At 38.3% G+C, this 19,363-nt stretch overlaps 1 protein-coding gene across 5 annotated transcripts in view; it reads left to right on the forward strand.

Annotated features, from left to right (window-relative positions):
* The window catches only part of LOC140196348 (transient receptor potential cation channel subfamily V member 6-like), a 38,826-nt gene extending 19,990 nt beyond the window's left edge, over positions 1-18,836 (forward strand). For 4 of the 5 annotated variants that reach the window (XM_072255389.1, XM_072255393.1, XM_072255390.1 and 1 more), the window contains 8 exons: positions 303-389; positions 504-580; positions 4,135-4,300; positions 6,769-6,835; positions 7,469-7,737; positions 16,515-16,624; positions 16,713-16,850; positions 18,107-18,836. In XM_072255389.1, the coding sequence (XP_072111490.1) occupies positions 303-389; positions 504-580; positions 4,135-4,300; positions 6,769-6,835; positions 7,469-7,737; positions 16,515-16,624; positions 16,713-16,850; positions 18,107-18,221 (1,029 nt within the window). In that variant the 3' untranslated portion in view covers positions 18,222-18,836. The remainder of the gene's footprint in view (positions 1-302; positions 390-503; positions 581-4,134; positions 4,301-6,768; positions 6,836-7,468; positions 7,738-16,514; positions 16,625-16,712; positions 16,851-18,106) is intronic. The other variant, XM_072255392.1, reaches the window with a different exon arrangement.
* The last annotated feature ends 527 nt before the right edge of the window (positions 18,837-19,363 follow it).

Below are 19,363 nucleotides of genomic sequence, written 5' to 3' on the forward strand. Positions count from 1 at the left end.
GCTTAAAAAAACTTACCCCTGACATCTCCTCTGTACCTGCTTCCAAGCACCTTAAAACTGTGCCCTCTTGTGCTAGCCATTTCAGCCCTGGGGAAAAGCCTCTGACTATCCACACGATCAATGCCTCTCATCATCTTATATACCTAATTTTAAATGGACATTGCCACAATGTTCTTACAGTGCTTATCCGTTGCTGCAAAATTTGTTACACAGGTTCTAATTCATGTTCTTTTATATTTGTATATTATATTGGAAAATATTTTCATAACCAAATTCATTTATTAAAGAAGTAAACATTTTAGGAATCCTATCAAACAAAGGAAGATTACTTGAGACTTCTGGGTGAACTTGTAACTGTCATTGGAGCTGTGATAATACTCATCAGTGAGGTAAGTTGAAAAGCCATTATACAACTCTACCGTAAAACCAAAATAGGAACCTATCCATTTGCTCTGGCAGATACAAATAACATATTTATGCTATTATTATCAACTCTTTTTCAGATGACACATTTATGCAAGATAGGACCAAAAGGTTACTTTGGACATACATCAATTGGAGGACCTTTTCCATTACTAATGTAAGAACATACCCATTCTTTTAGTCCCTATTCTTGTTTATGTGGTTGTATTGGAAAATAATGTCAACAGTAAAGGATTAGAAATATTCAAGTTTTCAATTGCATGGCCCTGCTTGACTAAACCAAATATTAGCTGCTGTCTTGCCACAGGAGTAGTACCAGATGACTCAAGAGTGGAAAATGTTATTCCTTTGTTAAGAAATGTAGTAGTGGTAAATCTGGAAATTATTGACCAGTGAGTTTATATCAGTGTGGAGCAAACTATTGGAGGGGATTCTTAGAGGATATCTATGAGCATGTGGAGAAGCATAGCTTGATTGGGAATAATCAGCATGACTTTGAATTTATTGAATTGACTTTATTTCTTACATGCTTCACATACAGGAGGGCTAAAAATCTTTGTTACATCTCTGCCTGAATGTGCAATTTATAGTAATTTGTAATAAATAGTATGTACAACAGGACAAGCAATATAGCATAGAAATGCAGTAGTATCAGCGTGAGTTAATCAGTTTGATGGCCTGGTGGAAGAAGCTGTCCCAGAGCCTGTTGGTCCTGGCTTTTATGCTGCGGTACTGTTTCCCGGATGGCAGCAGCTGAAACAGTTTGTGGTTGGGTGACTCGGGTCCCCAATGATCCTTCGGGCCCTTTTTGTACACCTAACTTTGCAAATATCCTGAATAGTGGGAAGTTCACATCTACAGATGCGCTGGACTGTCTGTACAGTTCCCATACCAGGCAGTGATACAGCTAGTAAGGATGCTCTCAATTGTGCCTCTACAGAAAGTCCTCTAGGATTTAGGGACTCATGCCAAACTTCTTCAACCTTCTGAGGTGAAAGAGGAGCTGTTATGCTTTTTTCACCACACAGCTAGTATGTACAGACCACGTGAGATGTGTATGCCGAGGAACTTAAAGCTGTTCACTCTCTCAACTCCAGATCCATTGATGTCAATAGGGGTTAGTCTGTCTCCATTCCTCCTGTAGTCCACAACCAGCTCCTTAGTTTTTGTGACATTGAGGGAGAGGTTGTTTTCTTGACACCACTGTGTCAGGATGATGACTTCTTCTCTGCAGGCTTCTTGGTTATTATTTGAGATAAGGCCAATCAATGTAGTATCGTCAGCAAATTTAATTAGCAGATTGGAGCTGTGGTGGTGACACATTCATGGGTATACAGAGAGTAAAGGAGGAGGCTTAGGACACAGCCCTGAGAGACAGGTAATGCCTCACAAGCCTGATTGATTTCCTTGAGGATGTGACAAAGCACATTGATGAAGATAGAGTAGTGGATGTAGTTTATATGGATTTTAGTAAGGGGTTTGATAAGGTTCCCCATTGTAGCATTACGCAGGAAGTCAGGAGATATAGGATCCAGGGAAACTTGGGAGTGCGGTTTCAGCTCATAGAAGGCAGAGGGTGGTTGTAGTTGGGGCATATTCTGCCTGGAAGTTATGACCTGTCGTGTTCTGCTGGGATCTCTTCTGGAACCATTGCTCTTTGTGAATTTATAAATGACACTGGTGGGTTAGTATGTATGCAGATGACACATAGGTTGGTGGAGTTGTGGCTGTTGTAGAAAAGCTTGTTGTAGGTTAAAACAGAACATTGACAGGATGCAGAGCTCAGCTGAGAAGTGGCAGATGGAGTTCAACCTGGAAAAATGTGAAATAATTTATTTTGGAAGGTTGGATTTGAAGGCCATGGATCGCTCAAAGTTGTCATGGAGGTTGCTCAGGTTGTTGTATATAGTGTGCTGACCATAACTAGTCAACGGATTGAGTTCAAGAGCCATGAGGTAATGATGCAGCTCTATAAAATCCTGGTTAGACCACACTATGAATACTTTGTTCAGTTCTGATCTCATTATAGAAAGCATGTGGAGGCTTTAGAGAGGGTGCAGAGGAGGTTTAACGGGATTCTGTCTGGAATAGAGAGTATGTCTAATGAGGAGCTAGGGCTTTTCTCTTCAGAGTGAAGAAGGGCGAGAGGTGACTTGATAGAGCTGTACAAGATAATAAGAGGTATAGATTGAGTGGACAGCCGGAGATGCTTTTCCAGGGTGGAAGTGGCTAATATGTGGGGTGGGGGGCCTAATTTTAAGGTAATTAGAGGAAAGTATAGGGGGATGTCAGAATTAAGGTTTTTTTTTACACAGATGGTTGAAGTTGCATGGAGTGCTGTGTCAGGGATGGTGAAAGAGGACGCTATATGAACGACATATAAGAAATGCTTAGATAAGTACGTGAATGATAGGAAAAGAGGGCTATGTAGGAGGGAAGGAGGGATCTTCAAGTAGGTTAAAAGGTCAACACAGCATTGTAGGCTGAAAGGCCTGTACTATGGTGTAATGTTCTATCTTCTAATACGTTATTTGGAGACAAATCCTTCAGGATCCTGATACCAAACTTGGCAGGTCAGTGTCTGTTGAACCAGTGGTTCTGTCGAGTCTACTAAAGAATAGGTTACTGTCTAATTAGTTGTGTTAAATGTGGTAAGCTATAATTTTAGTGAACAAACCACCTAAAATTCATCGCATTGGCTTAAATAAATCTTGGTACAACTAGCTAGCATGTTCGGTGTACTGAGTACAGGTAATTTTCCAGAAAAGGAAAATTTAGAATTTTAACTTTTATCAGTATGGTGTAAGGAGGACCCAATATGCTTGACAAGAGTAACAGGGCCTCTACCACTCAGTCTCCATTATTTTTCCTTTTCACTTAGGATTACTGCTTAATTTGGCAGTAGACTTGAACATCTGACAGGAACAGTACTGGTGTCAACAGATTGCAGAATTATGCAGGTGACATCTGAGACACTTGGCATTATTATTGAGAATAAGCCAGAGGCCCTTTTCCTAGCCAGAGAGTACAAGTGAGGCAGGCAGGCAGGAGCTGTTTAAAATATGACAAAATGCACGTTTGGAAGTTAAGTCAAAAGGCACTATTTATTTGAAAGCAACAGAATCAAAAAATGATGTACCATGGAGTGAAGTGCAATAGTGACTACTTCTAGATCATTTCAGGTCACTTAACAAACATAAATTGGATGTTTATTGATAGATTGGTTAGAGAGTACTGCAGCGGAAATCTGTAGGAGCTGTCAATATTGAATACTCCCTTGAGAACTAGAGATTTGTGATCCGGTGTTGGACAAGGACACCACAAGTTCCATGATTGCTTTTTATCCTTTATTCTCTGTCACCACCTCCCCACCCAACCCTGCCTCTCCATCACCTTCTACACCCACCACGCAGGCAGTGTTACTGCTCTGAGAAGAATTGCAATGCAGACATCTTCAACCATGCAGTACTCTTTCAAGACTGCATTGGAATAAACTATATCCACAATCCTTTGATCAGCTCAATAATGCAAATGATGAGTGAAGAATGGATACAAGTATTAATTTCATCTTGATATTAGAATTTTATGATGTCTTCTGCTGTATTGTCTGATTCCATATATTTATTTAAAGTATGTGGCATGACCAGTAATTAAACTATCTGAACACATTTAATATTTAATAGATCTTTATTTATTTTCTTATTGTTTCAGGATCTGTTACTCGCTTTTGATTTTTACAGCAGTTATCATGAGACTCTGTGCTGATGATGGAGAGGCAGTTCCAATCTCCTTTGCCCTGATTATTGGGTGGTGCAATACCATCTATTTTGCCAGGGGGTTTAAGACATTTGGGAAATTTTCTATTTTGATTCAAAAGGTAAGAAACTGATTTGGTATTACTGACAGGATTGAGAATATATTTGTTAGAATGTACTATCAGAACAGCAGAGATATAAGAACATTAGAAAGAGAAGCATGAGAAGACATTTAGCCCCTCATACGTGCTCTGCTATTCAACAAGAAAATGGCTGATCCTTTATCTCATTGCTATTTATGTATATTAAACCCATATCCCATTATTCCCTCAATGTAGTATTAATGAATCTCACCAATAAGTATTTGCCAACTATACAACTTTAGGCGAGAGCAAACGCTTGTATGAACATGAAGAGCTTATTATTGCAACAGTCTCTCACTGGCTCCTAAAAGCTGCACTTCTCTGCTGACTTAGTAATGGTATGCACTAAGTACCATAATAATCAGCAGACAGACTAGACTTATTACAAACTATTCAGCTGTGTCTATTTCCATCTAGAGTACCTTTCTTTAAAAAGTATGATAACTCCTAATTACCAACTTGTGCACTATTTTCTCTTCTAATAGAATTTCCAATATAACTAAGATTCTGCTTGAGATATGAATTTAATATGTTGGTTGGTTTAATATTTCCCAGGTAGTGGGTGGTGGTGGAGACTCATTATGAGAAAGTGGGCAGAATAAGAGTGGGATTAGCATAAGTAGATGGTTGATGGTCAGAACAAGCACAGTGTACATAGTCATTGTTCTTTTCTTGACTGTTGAAAATTGACCTTTGCTGCTGAGGATTCTCTTTCACTCTGATTTACTTAACTCACAGAAACATTCAGCAAGTACCATTTATGTTCATCCCATATTAATCCCATTTTTTTGTTCTTTAATTGTCATATTCATCAACTCTTGTACAGTAAAGATGAATTCTTGATCTCATAACCTACCATGGCCTTTGGAGCTCATTGCCTACCTGTTCTGCACTTCTCTGTAACTGTAACTGAAGTACTATATTCTGCATCCTATTAATACTTCCCCTTTTTTCAATGTACAAGTTTCCCGATGTATCACAGTACATTTGACAATGATAAACGAATGACCAACTGCTCCCACAATCTACCACTCACCTGTACACAAGGGGCCATTTACATTGGCTAATTAACCTATCATCTTGGATGTCTTTGGGTTGTGGGACAAAACTGGAGCAGTAAGAACATGCAAACTCCACACAGCAGCACCCAAGGCTGGGATTGGACCAGGCCTCAGGATTGTGTGAGGCAGTGGCTCTATCAGTTGCACTTCTGTGCTTCCCTTTTGGAAAGTTGTTTGAAGATTTTAAGTTATCATTCTCCAATCCTTTTATTTCTCTTTTATTTTTCTTTTTTTTTACTGACTTGACCTTGTGTTATTATTTTGAATTATTTTGTGTTATTATATACTGTGAATGATATACAGTATTTAATTTGACTGGGTAAGAAGTTAAACTCTGCGAACTCAGGTGTCAAGTGCCCTGCAGAAGGGATTGTTCCAATTCCCTTTGGTAACAACCTGCAGCTCAACCCACATGGAATTAAATGGTCAGGATAGATCTGGGAAAGGTACAAGCCATTCTTTCATTGGTAGTTTAAATTCTGGTCCAGTCTGACCTCCTTTTTGATATCCTGAACAGCACTTTGACCAGTGAGTACTAAACACAGAAGAACTTCCACTTATTAACTGCTTCAATTCAAAAAGACCTTAAGGTAATTAAATATTTGAGTCAGTAGTTGATAATTTTCCAGATTAGTAAACTGACAAAACAAGTACTGGACTGGTAATTTTAGATCTAGTCTATGCAATGAGGTAGGTTTAACTAAAATGATTTTGGTACCGTAGCCTTTTGGAGAAGTGGTCAGAATGTATGGAATTTCATAATGAATTGAAAGCTAACATATGGGAATACGACAATTCGGAAAGTAATTAGTCTGTTAGCCTTTATTACAAGGTATGCAGAAACACAGTTTTAATCTTGACTAAGGATGAGCCTTCTTTAAAGGGAATGCAATGTGTGATTATGAGGAAAAGGTTGTCCTATGATGAGGAGAGATTAAAATAGGATAGATCTATATTCCCCAGAGTTTAAGGGAAGGGGAAGTGGTCTCATTGAAATTCTTTCATTGTTACTTGGGTAAATGAAATAAGAACCACACACAAAATGCTAGAGGAGCTCAGCAGGCCAAGGAGTATCTATGGAAAAGAGTACAGTTGACATTTCAGGCTGATACTCTTCATCAGGACTGGGAATAAAAGATGAGGAATCAGAGTAAGAAGGTGGGGGAGGGGAGGGGAGGAGAGGATGAGGCCTGCTTTTAGATCTTAGAACAAGGGATTGGTCATTTGCAACTAAGGGAAATTACTTTCCTATTGAGTGCTACAATTCTTTAGAATTATCTACAGTAGAGGGCCGTAGCTGTTTAGTTGTTGAGTATATTCAATATGGAATATTAGTTGTATACTTATACCCGAGCATTGCATTTATGGGTTTTCATTTCCTCACAGCTAATATTTGGAGATTTTATGCATTGGTGCTGTCTGGTATTTATCTGCATCATGGGATTTACCTTTGGTATGTAGTTCATCTGTATAAACAAATAGCAAGCTTGAAATAATTGTAAAAAAAATGGTACCCTGAAAAGAGTGAAAAAAAACACTTTAGAGTACAATAGATGTGAGATTATTTCCATATTAATCTTCTGTTCTTTAAAAACTAATTCTGGTTACAGGGATTCTTGGGTGTACTCATGTATAGCCATTAAGTCCAAAGTGACAGGTGATATGAATACTTTGTAGTATATCTACTGTATTTCACAGCTTTGTCTTCTTTATATATTCTGTTTTATGATTTATTGTATTATTTTTATGTCTAAACTCAATTTAGTCACATAAGATATATGTGATTTAATGTTAATTATTATTAGTAGTACTTAAGGGACTGAAGCATATATTTTCTGATCTACCTGTAAAGTATTATTAACAAGTTCTGCTGATCTCAGCTCTGTTTTAAATGCAATATGTAACATGGACATGATAAAAATTTGCATCTAATTTGTGCTCATCTGCTTTACACCTTCTTTTACATTAACATGTTAAATTGTTTTCTATTAAATCAAATAAGATGACAGAACATGCAGATTATTTATGTTTTCATTGAAATGTTGACATTTTCTCAAATCATGCATGTTTTTATTCTTTCTTACAGCTTTTTACATTCTCTTTCATACTTTGGATTTGACGGATTATCCTTATTTTAGTGATTTTTCAATGACATTACGCACCACGTTTGAACTCATGATGGGATTGCTGGATATTCCTCTTTCTTACGATAGACCAACACCAACCAATATCTACATTGCCTATGTCATGTATATGCTCTTTGTATATCTCCTGCTGTTGAATTTGTTGATTGCCATGATGGATGATACATACTGGAGATTAGTTCCAGAAACAGATTTACTATGGAAAGTGCAGGTAAACTATGTTTGTGTATTCTCTGGGATATAACAAATAACATAAAACAGTCACCAAGAAGTTAATTCATTAGTTAGCAGTTAAGTCGTCCATACTAAGATCTATCACCACCTGAATTTTGAAATGAACTATCTTTAAGATTAACTTCTACCATTTGGATGAGGTAGGAAGTATTTGATATCAAGATAATGTAAAGATTACTGAGCTAGCAATCACAGTTCAGGACCATTGACTTAAGTTTCAATATAATGACAACTCATAGAAAAATGCAGCACAGGAACATTCCCTTTGGCTCAGCATATTGTGTTGACCATTATATCAAATTAAACTAATTGTATCTGCCAAAACATGGTCCATACCCCTTTATTCCCTGATTCCCTGTCTCTGCATGGTTCTATCTGAGTACCATTTAAGCGTTGTTAATGTACGTTCTTCTACCACCTCCCCTGGCAGCATGTTCAAACCTTCTACCACTCTCCATGTGTTTCAAAAAAAAACTTTCCTTGCAAATCTCCTTTAAGACCTTTCCCCTTAAACCTATGCCCTCTAGTATTTAACAGTTTCACCCTAGGTGTCTACCCTATCTATACTTTTCATAATTTTAAATACTTGTTTCCTCCAGTGTTTCAGAGAAAATCATTTGTTGACCCAGTTTGAATAGTGATGAGGGAATTTAAGTTCAAGTAATTTAAGTAAATCTGAATTTAAGAAAAACACATATCTCAATAATAGTAACAGTGAAATAAATATATTGTAAAAACCTATTTGGTTAACAATGTTCTTCATGGGAAGAAACCTGCTACCCTTACCTCATAAATGAATCCCTATGCACAACTTTGAAGTAGTGAGTGAGAGACAAGATTGTTGCAGAGTGGGAAAACAACAAGACCGTTGGGAGTGAGCTTTATTTAAGCCAATAAAAACAGTGAGGTGTAAGTGGAGTGGTCATTGTTGGAGTGGAAGGCTCAACAGGTCTTGGCAAGAACAGGCGGAGGCTAAGGATACTTCTGAGTTGTTGGGAATCATTTATTTTAATTGTAGAACTTAGCCTTCAGAAGTTAGAACCAAAGGGATAAAGAGCTCAGCAGGAAGAGGCTAAGTAAGTGACCTAGATGAGTGCAAACCTCAAAGGTTTCTGAGAGAAGGCACAGGTATGAACAGGTCCTTGGTCTTTAGTTCAGTGTAGGCAGGGTGATTAGAGCAGTGGAATGCTGAAAATTCAAAGTGAATGTATTACCAAAATACATATATGTCATCATACACTACCCTGAGATTTATTTTCATGTGGGCATTCACAGTAAATGCCAAGAAACACAAGAAAATCAATGAAAAAAACACACACAACAAAGATGAACAAACAAACAATGTGAAAAAGATAACAAACTGTGCAAATAGTGAGAGTAAAAACTCCAGAATAATAATAATAAATAAATAAGCAACAAATAGTGCGAACACAAGTTGTAAAGTCTTTGAGAGTGGGCCCATAGATTGTAGAATCAGTACAGTGTTGGGGTTAGTGTAGCTGAGTGAAGTTACCCCACTCTGGTTCAAGAGTCTGATGACTGAGGGCATAATAACTGTTCCTGAACCTGGTGGTGTGGGATCTCAGGCTCCTGTACCTCTTTCCTGATGGCAGCAGCAAGGAGAGAGCACGTCCGGGATGGTGGGGTTCTTTGTTCATGGATGCAGCTTTACTGCAACAGAGCTCTTTGCAGATGTGCTCAGTGGTAGGCTGTACCGTACCTGTAATGTACTGGACTGTATCACAACTTTATGCAGGATTTTCTCTTCAAGGGCATTGATATTTCCATACCAGGCCATGATACAACCTGTCAGTATATTCTCCACTGCGCATCTATAGAAATTTGTTCAACTTTTAGGGGACAAGCTGAATCTTTGCAAACTTCTAAGAAAGCAGAGGTGCTGCTCTGCCTTCTTTGTAATGGCAGTTACATGCTGAACCCAGGTCAGGTTCTCTGAAATGATGACGCTAAGAAATTTAAAGTGGCTGATCCTGTCCACCTCTGATCCCCTGGTGAGGACTGGCTCATGTTCCTCCTGCTGTAGTCATTGAATGAGAGATGGTTATTATGGCACCAGTCAGCCAGATTTTCAGCCTTCCTCCTATATGCTGATTCGTCACCACCTTTGATTCAGCCAACAGCAGTGGTTTCATCAGTAAACTTTAGATATGGCATTGGAGCTGTATTTAGCCTCCCAGTCATAAGTATAAAGCGAGTAGAGCAGAGGTTAAGCACAGTCTTGAGGTGCACCTGTGCTGATGGAGATTGTGGAGAAGATGTTGTTGCCAATCCAAACTGACTGGGTCTGGAAGTGAGGAAGTCGAGGATCCAGCTGCACATGGAGGTAGTGAGGCTCCTCCTGTGAGATGTGAGATTTCGAGGTACCTGACAGTCTCCCTGATGACTACATCTGTGGGAAGTGCGTCCAACTGCAGCTCCTGACTGAAAAGGTCAAGGAACTGAGCTGAGCTGGATATACTCAGGGTCACCCGGGAGGCTGAAAACCTCATAGATGAGACCCTTACCAAGGTGGCCACCCTCAGAGTGCAGGATTCAAATAGTAGATGGGTGACTATCAGTAGAAAGAAAAAGAGTAAACAGTCAGTGCAGGGTTCCCAATGGCAACAAGTATATAGCTTTGGATGCTGCTGAGGGGGTGACCTATCAGGGCACAGCAGAACCAGTCAGGCCAATGGCACTGCGGCCAGCTCTAAAGCTCGGCCGGGAAGGGTAAATCAGGCAGAGTGATAGTGATAGGAGGCTCGATAGTTAGGGGACCAGACAGGAGATTTTGTGGCCGTGGAAGAGATGCCAAGATGATGTGTTGCCTCCCAGATGATAGGATCCAGAATGTCTCAGGGTGGCTGCAGAAGATTCTCGAGAGGAAGGGTTAGCAGCCAGAGGTCATGGTGCACATTGACATGGGTAGAAAGGGGGAAGAGGTCCTGCACAGTGGGTATAGGGAGTTAAGGGAAGAGACTGAAGATGGGCTTCAGATTTCTGGATCATTGGGAGACAGAGCACCAGGTCGAAAAGTGGAGGGATGAGAGACAGATAAATGTCAGGCCATTAAAAACAGGCGTAAGCAAAGTAATTGATACAGTGGGATGGATGGGAAGAGCCATTATGCTCTTGAACCAAAAGGGCTAACTTACTTAGCTTCACTCAATCCATCACTAAACTGTACCCACAACCTGTGGACTTACTTTCAAGGACTCTTCATCTCATATTCTCAATACTTATTGCTTATTTATTTATTATTATCCTTTTGTTTTTCTTTTGTATTTGCAGTTTATTGTCTTTTGACCACTGGCTGTTTGTCCGTCCTATTGGGTGATTCTATTGTATTTCTTGTAATTACTGCGTATGCCCACAAGTAAACCAAACTCAAGATTGTATATGGTGACATATACAGTACCTACAAAAAGTATTCATCCCCCTTGGAAGTTTTCATGATATACTGTTTTACCACATTGAATCACAGTGGATTTAATTTGGCTTTTTTGACACTGATCAACAGAAAAGACTCTCACGTTAAAGTGAAATTTTGAAAATTGGTCTAGATTTATTATAATTATTAAACACAAAATAATTAATTGGATAATTACTCACCCCCTTCAAGTCAGTATTTAGTAGGTATGCCTTTGGCGCAATTATACCCTTGAGTCTGTGTGGATAGGTCACTATCAGCTTTGCACATCTGGACACTGCAACTTTTCACTATTCTTCTTTACAAAATTGATCAAGCTCTGACAGATTACATGGGAGTCATGAGTGAAAAGCCCTTTTCAGGTCCAGCCACAAATTCTCAATTGAATTGAGGTCTGGACTCTTGACTTGGTCACTCCAGGACATTAACTTTGTTGTTTTTAAGCCATTCCTGTGTAACTTTGACTTTATTCTTGGGGTCATTGTCTTGCTGGAAAACAAATCTTTTCCCAAGTCACAGTTTTCTTGCAGACTGCATCAGATTTTCCTTCAGGATTTCCCTGTAATTTGCTACATTCATTTTACCCTCTACCTTCACAAGCCTTCCAGGGCCTGCTGCAGTGAAGCATCCCCACAGCATGATGTAACCACCTCCATGCTTCACAGTAGGGATGGTGTGTTTTTGATGATGTGCGGTTTTTGGCTTACACCAAACATAGCATTTAGTCTGATGGCAAAAAGCTCAATTTTGGTTTCATTAGACCGTAGAACCTTCTTTTAGCTGACTTCCGAGTCTCCCACATGCCTTCTGGCAAACTCTAGCTGAGGTTTCATGTAAGTTTTTTTCGACAGTGGCTTTCTCTTTGCCACTCTGCCACAAAGCTGTGACTGGTGAAACACCTAGGCAACAGTTGTTGTATGTGCGGACCTTCCCATCTCAGTTACTGAAGCTTGTAACTCCTCCAGAGTTGTCATATGTCCCCTGGTGGCCTCCCGCACTAGTCCATTTCTTGCACAGTCACTCAGTTTCTGAGGACAGCCTGCTCTAGGAAGATTTACAGCTGTGCCATATTCTTTCCATTTCTTGATGATTGACTTAACTGTACTCCAAGCAATATTCAGTGACTTAGAAATTTTCTTATATCCACCTCCTTAGGTACAGAGGAGATGTCAGGGGTTTTTTACGCAAGGAGTGGTGAGTGCGTGGAATGGGCTGCTGGCAATGGTGGTGGAGGTGGATACAATAGGGTCTTTTAAGAGCCTTTTGGATAGGTACATGAAGTTTAGAAAAATAGAGGGCTATGGGCCACCCTAGTAATTTCTAAGGTAGAGACATGTTCGGCACAACTTTGTGGGCCAAAGGGCCTGTATTGTGCTGTAGGTTTTCTAAGTTTCTTTTCTATGTTTTTCTGACTTGTGCTTTTCAATAACCTTTTTGCGGAGTTGCTTGGAGAGTTCTTTTATCTTCATGGTGTAGTTTTTACCAGGATACTGACTCACCAGCAATTGGACCTTCCAGATACAGGTGTGTTTTTACTACAGTTAATTGAAACACCTTGACTGCACACAGGTCTCCAAAAACTGAGCTCCATTTAACTAATTATGTGACTTCTACAACCAGTTGTCTGTACCAGTGATGATTTGGTGTGTCATATTTAAGGGGGTGAATACTTCTGCAACAATTATTTTGTGGTTTATTTTTGTATTTAAAGAGATCTGTTTTCACTTTGACACAAAAGAGTCTTTTTTCTGTTGATCAGTATCAAATAAAATTCAAATTGAATTCATTGTGATTCAATGTTGTAAAATAATAGAACATGAAAACTTCCAAAGGGGGTGAATACTTTTAATAGGTACTGTATATACTTTGATAATAAATTTATTTTTTACTTTGTAGTTTGGATAGTTTGTGTGTATTTTAAAGCTAGAAGTATTATGGGTAAAGGTGATGAATTAGAGCATGGATCAGTACATGAAACTGAGAGTTGTGGCCATTTCAGAGACTTGGTTGAGAGTGGGCCAGAATGGGGTTTTGATGTTTTAACAAGATAGCGAGGGAGGTAAAAGGGGTGTGGGAGAGCTGCACTACTAATCAGGGACAATATCACAGCTGCACTCAAAGGGAACATATTGGAGGACTTGTCCACTGAAGTGCCAATAAGAAACCTATATGTCACCATATATGTCACTGATGTTCATTTTCTTGCAGGCATTCACGATGAACACAAACAAGGACAGATTAACAACCAATGTGCAAAAGACAGCAAATTGTATAAATACAAAAGGAAAATCATAATAATAATATTAGATAAATAAGAAATAAATAATGTTGACAAAAGTATTTGTAGAAGCCTTGAGAGTGAGTCCATAGGTTGTGAAATCAGTTCTGTGTTTGGGTGAGTGAAGTTATCCACTCTGATTCAGCAACCTGATGGTTGAGAGGTAGTAACTGTTCCTGAACCTTGTGGAGGAGGTCCTGAGGGTCCTGAACCTCCTTCCTGGTGGCAGCAGCGAGAAGAAAGCATGGTAGGCACCTTGATGATGGATGTCCAGAGAGGTAATGAATTTAGTTTTTGAAGAAAAAGGAAAAGTATATAAAGCTTAGGAACCCTGAATCAAGCAGAACACTTGAAGATTATTAAGAAGCCAGAAAAGAACTCAAGAAGGGAATTAGGAAAGCCAGGAGGGTGCATGAAAAACCTTTGGCCAGTAGTACTAAAGAGAATACCAAGGAATTCTATAGAGAGCAAATGGTTAACTACGGAGAGGGTAAGTCCATTCAAGGATAAAGGGAGGAATACTTGCTTCAATATGGTGGATGTGGGTGATGAGTACTTTACGTCAGTGTTTATGGAGGAGAAGCACGTGAAAATCAGTGCTGAGAGTATAAATATGCTAGGCCATTTCAAAGTAAGGGAGAAAGTAGTGTTGAGTCTCTTAAAAAGCATTAAGGTAGATAAATCCATAGGGCCTAATGAGATAAACCACAAATTATTGAAAGGGGCAAGAGAAGTGATTTCTGATCAATATATTTAAGTCCTTTCTAGATACAGGCAGGGTTCCAGAAGACTGGCGAATAGCTAATGTTATTCCATTATTCAAAAATGGAACCACGGATAATGCTGGAAACTGTAGGCCATTGCGTCTCAAGTCAGTCGTGGTGAAGTCTGTCTTACTAAAATGATTGAGTTTTTTGATGAGGTGACAAGGATGATTGACGAAGGTAGAGCTGTGGACATGAAGGCTAAAATCCCTCATGGGCGGCTCAATCAGATGATTAAATTGCATGGAATCCATGGTGAATTTGGCATTTGGATTCAGAACTGACTTGCCATAGAAGACAGGGGATCTTCTTATTCTAGCTGGAGGTTTGTCATCAGTGGTGTTCCACAGGGATCCATGCTGGGACCTCTGCTGTTTGTGATGTATGTAAATGACCTGGATGAAAATATAGATGGGTAGGTTAATAAGGTTGTAAATGATATGAAGATTGGTGGTGTTGTAGATAACGTAGAAGATTGGTAAAGAATACAACGGGATATAGATGGATGGAGAAATGACAGATCGAATTTAACTCGGCCGAATGTGATTTTGGTAGATCAAATGCAAAGAGACAGTACACGGTTAACAGCAAAGTCCTTAACATTGTAGATGAGCAGAGGAGTCTTGGGGTCCAAGTTCATAGCTCCCTGAAGGGGATGCACAGGTTGATAGAAGTCGTATGGTACATTTTCCTTTGTTAATGAAGGCATTGAGTTCAACAGTCAGGAAGTTATGTTGCAGCTTTATTACACTCTAGTTAGACTGCATTTGAAGTATTGCATACGGTTCTGGTTGCCCCATTATAAGAAGGATGTTGAGGTTTTGAAGAGGGTGCAGAAGAGGTTTACTAGGATGCTTCCTAGATTAGAGGCCATGTGCTATAACGAGAGGTTGGACAAACTTAGGTTGTTTACTCTGGAGTGCCAAGGGCTGAGGAGAGATCTGATCGAGATTTATAAAATTATGAGGGGCATAGATAGAGTAGACAGCCAGTATCTTTTTCCCAGTGTTGAAATATCTAGTACCGGGGGAGATGTATTAAAGGTGAGAGGGGGTAATTTCAAAGGGGAGGTGAGGGGCAAGTTTTTTTACATAGAGAGTGGAGGGTGCCTGGAATGTGCTGCCTGGGGTGGTGGTAGAGACAGATATTGGGGACTTTTATAGATGTTTAAATAGGCACAAGAATGTGAGGAAAATAAAAGGATATGGACATTGGGGAGTAGAGGGGATTACTTTGGTTAGCCGTTTCATTACTAATTTAATTAGTCTGGCATAACATTGTGGGCATAAGGGCTTGTTTCTGTTTGCACTCTTCTATGTTCCATTGTTGATCCTTATCTGCATTTAGGCATGGATAATAAATACTGGCAGATATGAACAATATGTTGCCAGAAACATCCACATCCCATGCAAAAAGTAGAGCAAAATACAAAATTAATCAGAATATTTTATTTTTCCCATGTCTAATATAGAAAAATGAACAACAGATTTTTATTCATTTCCAATAATTCTAAGTGTTTGTGTGCATGTCAGCAGAGAGTATCACACAGTACAAAAAAGCATAAAAGTAAGGAACAGATGTAAATCATAGGGCCAAAAAGCCCCTTGAACATGAGTGGCTGTTCAACAAGATCTTGTTGAGCCCAACCATTTTCCTGTATTACCCCTATATCAGATGATTCCTTGAGAATCAATAAACTTATGGATATCTGTTTTGAATGCGATCAATGACTGAACCTCTCCAATCCACCAGGATAGAGAATTCTCTAGTGAGTGAAGAACTTTGTCCACATTTCAGTTCTCAGTGGTTTGCCCTTGAGCATTCTCCTCTATCTCCATCTCATCAAGTAACCTACGTATGTATCTCTGTGACAGCCCTCTTAAATCTCAACATTCCAACACTGAGAAGGACACATCTATTTTCTTTTCATTAACCAACTTTCAAACATTAATATATTTCCCCCAAGCCAATGGGTTCCAACATTTTTCACCATCCTCTTGAGTGGCATCTTTTCAAAGGCCTTCTAAAAATCAAAATGCAATCCATGCAGAGGTTCCTTCTTGTCTACTCTTCTGGTTAGAGCTCTAAGGAATCCAATAGATTAGCCAAACACTTTTTCCCTTTGTAAATTCACATTGCCTTTCCTCAGTCATATTATTTTAAGTGTCTCGATCTCGCATCCTTTGTTTGTAGATTGCTTCACTTTCTTAGCTATTGATACAGATTTTTTTATATATCAAGATCAATTCCCGATTTATGCATTAATTATTTATCATTATTAGTTTGCAGCTGTCATACTTCTTCTAGAGCAGCGAGTGCCAGCATTTCTAAAGGTTCGTTCTGGAGTTCCAGGAGCATTGCTAGGCTTTGATGATGACAAGTGGTATATTGGGTATATAGAAAATTATATTTCAACAATTTTTTTCCAATTCAAAATTAGTTTTACAAGTAAGTTTTACATCTAAACATTTCTATTGCAGGGTTGAAGAGATACTTCCGGAGTCAGAAGAACAGACCAGTGCGAATGTCCAAATATCAAAAAACATGAAATGGGATAGAGTAAGAAAAAACCTTAGCAGAATCATCAGACTGAAAGATTCTGCTGAATCTACCAGACTGTAAGAAACGTTAATGCTGAATCAGTTGCATCTCTTGAACTATGTTCTTTCCTTACAATTGCTAAATCTATGTTAATTTAATGAATATAGAGTTTTAAAAATCAATACTGGTTATTTTTCCTGAAAATATTGCATCATTACTTAACAATAAATAATCTCAGTTGGACCATTTTTAAATTTAGCAGTGACACAAGACTGCAGATGCTTGAATCTGGAGCAAAATATAAACTAGAGGAACTCAGCAAACCACAGGGCATCTGTGGAGAAAAGGGATGGTCAACATTTCAAATCAAGACCCTGCATCACTCATGATGAAGGGTCTCAACCCAAAACATCAGCCATTACTTTGCCTCCGCAGATGCAGCTTGATCTGCTGAGTTCCTCTAGTAGTTTATTTTTTCTTAAAATTTAATGTAAAAAGCTTGGATCACTGGGATTATCAATCTTTCTCCAACTCTTTATCTTGGAACTTTTAGTTTCAATGTTTCTATGTGACCAGACGTCAAAGCTTAAAGTAGCAATTTACTGTTCTTTGCCATCAATTTATTTTGCTTGTGTCATTAGGAACCTTTGCAAAAAAGTAGCAGAATTGAGATTAGGAAATAGACAATAAATTTCACTACAATGGGCCAAAAGGGATTCCTTTAGAGTCTATAATAGTCAATATCTTTGGCCAGTTTACTATTTAGTAATAATGCCACCAGTTATCCATGCAATACCCTAACGCTAATGGTAACCCTTATACATAATTAATCCATTTCTTTTTGAGAAACGATTACAAATCCTTTTTTTTTTCATTGCTTACACCCAACAAACAAAATGTACCAGTAATTTTGCAGTTTAATGTTTGGTATAGTTGTTTATTTAACTAAATTTCCAAGCATATTGGATTTAAAAATGAACAGCATAAATAAAACAAGTTGTAAATTTTTTGAACCTCATGCCAAATTTGCTTTTGAGCAATTTCAGAGTCTTGTCATCAGTAAGTTGTGGGATCATTCTTTTTATGTGGTAGGAAGGATCAAAAAAATCCAGAAAAACACATTTGTTTTGATTAATGTAACACTTCATCTGTGCAATTTCTATACTCATTGTGCTATTGTGATAATTTGTTGTATTTCACTATTTTATGTAGAAGAGATCACAAACTAAAGATTGGAAAATGTTTCTGAGAATATATATACAGTATATGATTTGTTAATATTTACAGTGCTTAAATTGAAGTTTCAATCCTATCCTATAAATTTATTCACAAGGTTCTTTGCTTTCATGAAAATGTCTGGTCAGTCATTCTTGACTGATTCTCGTGACGATGGAGTTGTTTTATCAGGAAAAATGGAGCAAGATGGATTCATGGTGTTTGGCGTATAGGCAACTAAGCACTGATGTAGTTGAAACATAAGATTCTCCAGATATTTGATCAGGTGGAGGCTTTGAAGATGCTTCCACCAGTGGATGTGCCTGGAGTATTTGGCACTTTCTCAAGATGAAGGATCAATGACCAGACTAAGATGAGAAGGAATTTCTCATCTCTGTGGGTTGTAAATCTTTGGAACTCTCTACTCCATTTGCTGAATCTTCAAGTAGACTCAAGTAGGATCATTTTTTTGGATTACAGTGTTATAATGGGTGTACAGAAAAATGAAGCTGAGGCCAACACTGAGATCAGCTATGAGCCTGTTATAAGAGAGGAAGCTCCAAAGTGTGTATGGCCTACTCCTGCTTTTAGTTCTTATGCTCTCACATTTGTCAGCATGATTTGTGTTTTACTGATGCGTATTTTAAATATCAAAATGAACACCCTTATGCGTCTACATATGACTATGTAGATTTACCATCTCTTCTGCTTTTAATCCATGATAGTGACTGGGTGCATAGACTCAAGCAGTATCTATAGTACATGAGCTCCCATCATTATAAGGGGCCCCTTGCAATTTTCTGTATGTGAAACTGGATTATCTATACAAGCATTAAGAAATTGAAAATAAAATGGTTTATTTATTTACGTTTTTCACATAAATTCTGTGAGAGTGAACTTTATTCTTTATCTCAGATTTTTGCAGTGATTTGTGAATGCTGTTGAAGCCGTATTTCCGTAATCTGAATGCCAGTAAAATAGGGGTTCACATGTTAGTTTTTTTGCATTAAAAGTATGTAACAAAGTAGTCTTTAAAATTACTGTAGTTTGGAAGCACATAATCAAATAGTATTTTTTACATTATGCCCCAATCTTGATGGTGTTGAGCACTAAAAGATGAAGGGACTTTAGGACTTTATTGGAGAGGAGCATGAACTAAGATGGATGAGAAGATTTTGCTCAACCAATATTGCCTAACAATGTTGTGTCAAGTATTTCCTTTAAAGCACTTTTGAACAAAGTATTTCAAGTTTAATTTCATTATACATAAATATTATTTATCTTGTAGACAATTTATGCACAAATAACACATGTAGAATGCATTAGTAATTTTGTAGATATAGCATATTTATGGAAGTTAAAAGTAGCTTGTTAA

The sequence above is a fragment of the Mobula birostris genome, chromosome 4 (genome assembly GCF_030028105.1).
Source record: "Mobula birostris isolate sMobBir1 chromosome 4, sMobBir1.hap1, whole genome shotgun sequence".
In the NCBI taxonomy this organism is placed as follows: domain Eukaryota; kingdom Metazoa; phylum Chordata; class Chondrichthyes; order Myliobatiformes; family Myliobatidae; genus Mobula; species Mobula birostris.